The 8,847-nt window shown below is 45.2% G+C and overlaps 1 protein-coding gene across 2 annotated transcripts in view; it reads right to left on the bottom strand.

Moving 5' to 3' along the window:
- The window catches only part of CCDC142 (coiled-coil domain containing 142), a 164,429-nt gene that overhangs the window by 15,540 nt on the left and 140,042 nt on the right, over positions 1–8,847 (bottom strand). For both annotated transcript variants that reach the window (XM_053704407.1, XM_053704406.1), the window contains 2 exons: positions 2,897–3,052; positions 852–1,009 (listed from right to left, as the gene is read on the bottom strand). In XM_053704407.1, the coding sequence (XP_053560382.1) occupies positions 852–1,009; positions 2,897–3,052 (314 nt within the window). The remainder of the gene's footprint in view (positions 1–851; positions 1,010–2,896; positions 3,053–8,847) is intronic.

The raw sequence follows: 8,847 nt of genomic DNA, 5'->3' as shown, positions 1-8,847 counted from the left end.
CACAGTCACACAAGTCACACACACACACAGTCACACAAGTCACACACAGTCACACAAGTCACACAAGTCACACACACACAGTCACACAAGTCACACACACACAAGTCACACACACACAGTCTCACACACACACAGTCTCACACACACACACAGTCTCACACACACACACAGTCTCACACACACACAGTCTCACACACACACACAGTCTCACACACACACACAGTCTCACACACACAGTCTCACACACACACAGTCTCACACACACACAGTCTCACACACACACAGTCTCACACACACACAGTCTCACACACACACAGTCTCACACACACACACAGTCTCACACACACACACACAGTCTCACACACACACACACAGTCTCACACACACACACAGTCACACGAGTCTCACACACACACAGTCACACGAGTCTCACACACACACAGTCACACGAGTCTCACACACACACAGTCACACGAGTCTCACACACACACAGTCACACGAGTCTCACACACACACAGTCACACGAGTCTCACACACACACAGTCACACGAGTCACACACACACACAGTCACACGAGTCACACACACAGTCACATGAGTCACACGTCTCACACACACACACATACACACATGGGCCGAAGATAAGCAGAATGAGACACATGGTGACAGATCAGATAACATATACCATTTTGGAGCGAGGGAGACACACACATGCACAATCACTACATTGAATGCTTTTTTTCCCCCCAACTACCCACACTACTAGTACTGCCTAACTCTGAGCTCCTGCTCATGAGAGGGGGAGAATAAATGTCAGTACATCAGTAGCTTACATAACTGAGTACATCTCACCGGCAAGTCCCCGTGTGTGAGCAACAGCAACTGTCCAAGAGTCCCAGATGACACACAGTGCTGAGTGCGACATCGTAACCACAAATCACAGAGTTGCAGGGACATCACACAGCGGCTCATCACAGAATAAACCAGGGAGGGGCCAAACTGAGCAGAATCTGAGCAGGAGACAGCAAATCACTGAATGAAAAAATAGTTACAATAATGAGGCAAGAGACTCATAGGATAACAGCAGGAGGAGAAGCAGAGCGCAGACAGTGGGCTGCAGGCAGCAGGAGGAGAAGCAGAGCGCAGACAGTGGGCTGCAGGCAGCAGAAGGAGAAGCAGAGCACAGACAGTGGGCTGCAGGCAGCAGGAAGGGAAGCAGAGCGCAAACAGTGGGCTGCAGGCAGCAGGAGGGGAAGCAGAGCGCAGACAGTGGGCTGCAGGCAGCAGGAGGGGAAGCAGAGCGCAAACAGTGGGCTGCAGGCAGCAGGAGGGGAAGCAGAGCGCAAACAGTGGGCTGCAGGCAGCAGGAGGGGAAGCAGAGCGCAAACAGTGGGCTGCAGGCAGCAGGAGGAGAAGCAGAGCGCAAACAGTGGGCTGCAGGCAGCAGGAGGGGAAGCAGAGCGCAAACAGTGGGCTGCAGGCAGCAGGAGGGGAAGCAGAGCGCAAACAGTGGGCTGCAGGCAGCAGGAAGGGAAGCAGAGCGCAAACAGTGGGCTGCAGGCAGCAGGAGGGGAAGCAGAGCGCAAACAGTGGGCTGCAGGCAGCAGGAGGGGAAGCAGAGCGCAAACAGTGGGCTGCAGGCAGCAGGAGGGGAAGCAGAGCGCAAACAGTGGGCTGCAGGCAGCAGGAGGGGAAGCAGAGCGCAAACAGTGGGCTGCAGGCAGCAGGAGGGGAAGCAGAGCGCAAACAGTGGGCTGCAGGCAGCAGGAAGGGAAGCAGAGCGCAGACAGCAGGAGGGGAAGCAGAGCGCAGACAGCAGGAGGGGAAGCAGAGCGCAGACAGCAGGAGGGGAAGCAGAGCGCAGACAGCAGGAGGGGAAGCAGAGCACAGACAGTGGGCTGCAGGTAGCAGGAGAGGAAGCAGAGCGCAGACAGTGGGTTGCAGGCAGCAGGAGGCAAAGCAAAGCGCAGATAGTGGGTTGCAGGCAGCATAGCGCAGACAGTGGACTGCAGACAGCAGGAGGGGAAGCAGAGCGCAGACAGTGAACTGCAGACAGCAAGAGGGGAAGCAGAGTGCAGACAGTGAGTTGCAGACAGCAAGAGGGGAAGCAGGTTGCAGACAGTGGATTGCAGACAGCAAGAGGGGAAGCAGAGCGCAGATAGTGGGCTGCAGGCAGCAGGAAGGGAAGCAAAGCACAGACAGTGGGCTGCAGGCAGCAGGAAGGGAAGCAAAGTGCAGACAGTGGGATGCAGGTAACAGGAGAGGAAGCAGAACACAGACAGCAGGTTGCAGACAGCAGGTTGCAGACAGCAGGAGAGGAAGCAGAACGCAGATAGTGGGTTGCAGGCAGCAGGAGAGGAAGCAGAACGCAGATAGTAGGTTGCAGGCAGAAGGAGGGGGAGCAGAGCGCAGACAGTAGGCTCCAGGCAGCAGGAGAGGAAGCAGAACGCAGATAGTGGGTTGCAGGCAGAAGGAGGGGGAGCAGAGCGCAGACAGTAGGCTCCAGGCAGCAGGAGAGGAAGCAAGAGCGCAGATAGTGGGTTGCAGACAGAAGGAGGGGGAGCAGAGCGCAGACAGTGGGTTGCAGGTAGCAGGAGAGGAAGCAGAACGCAGACAGTAGGCTGCAGGCAGCAGGAGAGGAAACAAGAGCGCAGATAGTGGGTTGCAGGCAGCAGGAGGGGGACCAGAGCGCAGATAGTGGATTGCAGGCAGCAAGAGGGGAACCAAAGCGCAGACAGAGGGGTTTGTTACATTGGATACAAGGGAACAGGAGGGTGCAGATACTGGGTCTCAGGCAGCAGAAGGGGAAACAAAGCATAGATACTTGGATTTACAGGACGTAGCGGGGAAACAGGGCAAGGTACCATAAAGGGGGGGGGGCAGTTAGAGGGTCTCACCTGCTTCTGTGCTGCACACAACCTGCAGCACAGCTGCCAGCTGCTGACACATTTGTGCCAGGATTACAGCCGTCCTGCTTTGTACCCCGGAGCTGCCATTCACCGTGTACGGCACACATTTGTCAGTGAGGGCAGAACTCAGCCCCTGGCACATCTCTGGAAGCAGAAATGAAACTTAGCGGGAACGTTTGTTTGTAACAAAACTTAAGTGTATCTTCTTTCACATAAACAGCACTCACTGCGATCACTGCACAGTAAACACCTGCAGATAGTAAAATAAAATGTTAAAGGGACACTAAACCCAATTTTTTTTCTTTCAGGATTCAGATAGAGCAGCAATTTTAAGCAACTTTCTAATTTACTCCCATTATCAATTTTCTTCGTTCTCTTGCTATCTTTATTTAAAAAGCAGGAATGTGATGCATAGGAGCCGGCTCAATTTTCTTCGTTCTCTTGCTATCTTTATTTAAAAAGCAGGAATGTGATGCATAGGAGCCGGCCCATTTTTGGTTGAGAACCTGGGATTATGCTTGCTTATTGGTGGGTAAATGTAAGCCTCCAATAAGCAAGTGCTATCCATAGTGCTGAACCTAAAATGGGCTGGCTGCTAAGATTTACATTCCTGCTTTTAAAATAAAGATAGCAAGAGAGCAAAGAAAAATAGGAGTAAATTAGAAAGTTGCTTAAAATGTCATGTTCTAGGAGGAGTTCCGGTGGAGGAGGAGCTTCACAGGTGCTGCACAGGTGTGGCACAGGTACTGTTAGGCTCTATACTCCAGCTCTCCAAACACTGGCGGCACTGCTTTTTCGCGCCCGGCCTCAAGTCTTGGGGCTGCTCTTGCAGGCAGTAAGTGTTACGGTACCAACAGGATACCAAGGGTTAATGCCAGATGGAAGATGCCCTGAATGTGAGATCAGCAACTCACAACCCAGCTAATTCCCCCCTCAAACATGAGACCAGGCTCCACATTGAAGGTTAAAACAGAATGCACTTTATTGAGGGCTATATGCCCAGTTTTTATGCAGGTTTGAGACCAGATAGAGGGAAAACACACATTAGATAGAGGGAAAACGCCCTTTGACATGATACAATAGAATTACATTACTTAAGCAGATAAACAATTTAGTCTTTCTTATCACTTGGGCATCTGCTCTCTGGATGTGATTAAACAATGTGAATGTTTATCACTAAAACTTAATTACAGTACACAATAGCTGATGCTAGCAAACCTGTCTTTAGAAAATAGCTTCTCAAAGCTGAACAAAGTTAACTCTTTCAGTACTGACAGAAGGGTCTGTCACAGTAAGGAAGATCTACTCTGGAACCCGATACAGTGGTCTGTCATCCCACTGTTACTAAAGCCTATTTACCAGCTATTCGACCCTTTTTTGCCCAGCCGCTACCAGGTGCCTTTCCCAGGTTATCAAAAGGTTCAATCGTTTACTAACTAGGCACCAGCGCTAAGGTACTTTCTACCCCCCCGACATAGACCGGATAAATAAATCCAATAACTGCAGTTTTACTCCCCCTTCTCGCACCGCCAACCCCGCCAGCTTAAGTCCTTACCCACTAGCCTAATTCTTCAAATCTCAAGTTATCCCTTGAACTGTCCTTACCGCTCCATTAGGAGATCATTTGTCCGGTGCTTACCTTCTTCCCTCCTCCACCGGTGTTGCGTGGGAGGGACTGCACCAATCCTGGGACGGGGACCAGACGCCTGGATTACGCCTGAACTTCCCGTCGCCCTGTGGTGACGCATTGCTCGCTCCCCCCACCCCACCGGTGCTGTGTGAGGGGAGCTGAGCGTGGACTCCAATGAATCTGAAAGCGGGTGCCGATGGTGTCCGGCTGAATGCACACGTGCCAGAAGTCCCGGAGGTTCCTGATGCGGGCGGTGGGCAGCTGGACATCGTGAGAAGGGGTGAGTCTTCAGTGTACTGATCCTTTGGTAAAACTTTTTGCTAGAACTGCAGGTTGCAAAGCCGGGGAGGTGTCCCCAGAAGACCGTAGAGAAGAAGACCAGGAGGGGGGTAGGTTAACTCAACTAACTAACTTATAAAGACCGGCGGTGCCTAGTCTTTTGGGAACCATAGTTTGAGGCAATTTAAGAATAAGGGAGAAAAAAATCGGAGGTAAACGGAGACTTTGGGTAAACGGCCTGGTTGTGCCTGTATAGTACCAGAACTTTATAGAAACACAGCACGGGTTAATAAACTTGTGAAGAAGAGAAAGTAAAAGTTTCAGGACTCTGCATTGTTATACCAAAGATTCTCAGATTGGTTAATTTGTATAAATATGCTTTTTTTCAGTCTGTAATAGCTATAAGAAACGTATCATTAAGGCGACTATACTGTACTTTGTTTGCTATATTGCCTGCTGGTGCATATGTTGTTGATTCTTGGTTTTTTTTTCTCTTTTTTATTTTCCTTACTCTTACAGTTATGCTTTACAAAGGGAGAGAGAAAAAGAATTTTGTTTCATCGTTTCTTACTTTTTGTGATATTCAGATAAAGCTGACTAGACTCTTAAGGGTTGGTTCACCACTTAAGCAACAAAAGTACAGGGGTGCCAGTGCTTGATTATCATAATTTAATTGTCTTTTGCAAGACACTTTAGCTACAGACATAAGCCTTGACAGTGATTTACATACTTAACCTAAAGTGGATAGCAACTAAGGTCTCAGTAATTCCTGGGTTAACATCCTAAAAATTTACAAAGCAAGTGCCCGGCTCTGGGCCTCCACTTACCCCGAGATCAAGGTCATTGACCCAGGACGAGGGGAAATGAAACCTAGAGGAAAGTAGTATCAGATTACATTCAACCTATAACTAGAGAAATCTACCTTGACCTGTATACCCCCTCCTAAAGGTGTTGAAACTTTTTTTATTATTTCTTGCTTAAGACCTGAGTAGATATTGGTAAAAGGCAAACTCTGCTAAAAGTTCCATTTAGGTCTGATTTTTTTTGGTCCTCCCTCCCTCATATAGAAGTGGGGATTTATCACACAAAAAAACAGAATTTATGCTTACCTGATAAATTACTTTCTCCAACGGTGTGTCCGGTCCACGGCGTCATCCTTACTTGTGGGATATCTCTTCCCCAACAGGAAATGGCAAAGAGTCCCAGCAAAGCTGGCAATATAGTCCCTCCTAGGCTCCGCCCACCCCAGTCATTCGACCGACGGACAGGAGGAAATATATAGGAGAAACCATATGGTACCGTGGTGACTGTAGTTAGAGAAAATAATTCATCAGACCTGATTAAAAAACCAGGGCAGGCCGTGGACCGGACACACCGTTGGAGAAAGTAATTTATCAGGTAAGCATAAATTCTGTTTTCTCCAACATTGGTGTGTCCGGTCCACGGCGTCATCCTTACTTGTGGGAACCAATACCAAAGCTTTAGGACACGGATGAAGGGAGGGAGCAAATCAGGTTACCTAAACGGAAGGCACCACGGCTTGCAAAACCTTTCTCCCAAAAATAGCCTCCGAAGAAGCAAAAGTATCAAATTTGTAAAATTTGGCAAAAGTGTGCAGTGAAGACCAAGTCGCTGCCTTACATTTCTGGTCAACAGAAGCCTCGTTCTTGAAGGCCCATGTGGAAGCCACAGCCCTAGTGGAGTGAGCTGTGATTCTTTCAGGAGGCTGCCGTCCGGCAGTCTCATAAGCCAATCGGATGATGCTTTTAAGCCAAAAGGAAAGAGAGGTAGAAGTCGCTTTTTGACTTCTCCTTTTACCAGAATAAACAACAAACAAAGAAGATGTTTGTCTGAAATCTTTAGTAGCCTCTAAATAGAATTTTAGAGCACGGACTACGTCCAAATTGTGTAACAAACGTTCCTTCTTTGAAACTGGATTCGGACATAAAGAAGGTACAACTATCTCCTGGTTAATATTTTTGTTAGAAACAACCTTTGGAAGAAAACCAGGCTTAGTACGCAAAACCACCTTATCTGCATGGAACACCAGATAGGGCGGAGAACACTGCAGAGCAGATAACTCCGAAACTCTTCTAGCAGAAGAAATTGCAACCAAAAACAAAACTTTCCAAGATAGTAACTTAATATCTAATGTCAGTATATTTATGAAAATCTTAGTAGTGCTATCCAAATAATATATCAGTTTATGGCAGGGTTATAAACACAATCTTATATTAATTTTCCTTAAAAATTGAAACCCTAATCAACCATGCATCTACTAGACCATACAATTAATATAAATATCTGAATTCTTTTATTTAGTTAATATCCATAAACATATTGAAGTATATTCGCAATAAAAGGAAATGAAACAAAATTTATATGTGTTAAAACCAACTCTTAAGATATGCTATCCTTCTTACAAAACCCAGAAAAATATACCTAATATTAACCATCTGTAATTGGGGTTATATATATTTAATGCAGAGAGTGTAATCTGATTAAATAACCACTTTATGAAAATAATTAAGTTGTTTAAAAAAAAAAGTTCAGAAACGCTGTATTGTATTGCTATGTTGTACTGTATGCTGCCACCCGGTGTTGCCACGAGAGAACTACAGCCAGAAAGATTTTTGGCTGTTGGAAATGGGATATCCAGTTATCCAATAGAGGGACAAGGTTTCGAAGGGCCACCCATATTTCACACCAATGATTAAACTATATAGTGGATGCAGAAGGAAGAAGAGGGACACTGGCTGCAAAGTTTGGTAACTGACTGAAACTGTTTTGCGTGGGACACAGTCAAACTACAAAAACAAAGTGTGCCATATTTCTCCTATTCCATTGCAATTACACTTATTTTATATGAGGTGTGAAATTGGATCCGTTGCGAAAATTGGGAACTGGATTGCTGTTATTTGGTGATGTATATAAAAGTTTTATTATAAGATAAGTTATATGCATAGTCAATTTGTATTTAATAGATTTAAAGAAACAGTGTGTTTTAGTTAGCATTTCACAGCCTATATATATATATATATATATATATATATATATATATATATATATATATATATATATCGTTTAAATCTGTATCTGATTTGCTAAGTAAATCATCTGTGCAAGTTCTGATATTGTAAGTTAATTATGTATTAAGATAAATTGCAGTTAAATAGCAGAATATATATATTGTTGAAAGAGCACAGTTTAGAATTGTATTGCTTGGATGTTAAAGGTTTTAGTCCCATTGTATTAAATAAATAAGGCTGAATTGTGAAGGTATATTTTTCTGGGTTTTGTAAGAAGGATAGCATATCTTAAGAGTTGGTTTTAACACATATAAATTTTGTTTCATTTCCTTTTATTGCGAATATACTTCAATATGTTTATGGATATTAACTAAATAAAAGAATTCAGATATTTATATTAATTGTATGGTCTAGTAGATGCATGGTTGATTAGGGTTTCAATTTTTAAGGAAAATTAATATAAGATTGTGTTTATAACCCTGCCATAAACTGATATATTATTTGGATAGCACTACTAAGATTTTCATAAATATACTGACACTATGGAATGTAAACGTTCAAATGGAACCCCTTGAAGAACTGAAAGAACTAGATTTAGACTCCAGGGAGGAGTCAAAGGTCTGTAAACAGGCTTGATCCTAACCAGAGCCTGAACAAATGCTTGAACATCTGGCACAGCTGCCAGTCTTTTGTGTAGTAAGACAGATAAAGCAGAGATCTGTCCCTTTAGAGAACTTGCAGATAATCCTTTCTCCAAACCTTCTTGTAGAAAGGAGAGAATCTTAGGAATTTTTATCTTATTCCATGGGAATCCTTTGGATTCACACCAACAGATATATCTTTTCCATATTTTATGGAAAATCTTTCTAGTTACCGGTTTTCTGGCCTGAACCAGAGTATCTATCACAGAATCTGAAAACCCACGCTTCGATAGAATCAAGCGTTCAATCTCCAAGCCGTCAGCTGGAGGGAGACCAGATTTGGATGTTCGAATGGACCCT

Source organism: Bombina bombina, chromosome 2 (genome assembly GCF_027579735.1).
Source record: "Bombina bombina isolate aBomBom1 chromosome 2, aBomBom1.pri, whole genome shotgun sequence".
Lineage (NCBI taxonomy): Eukaryota > Metazoa > Chordata > Amphibia > Anura > Bombinatoridae > Bombina > Bombina bombina.
Note: the sequence above shows the minus strand (reverse complement) of the source record. Positions and strands in the feature narration are given on the sequence as shown.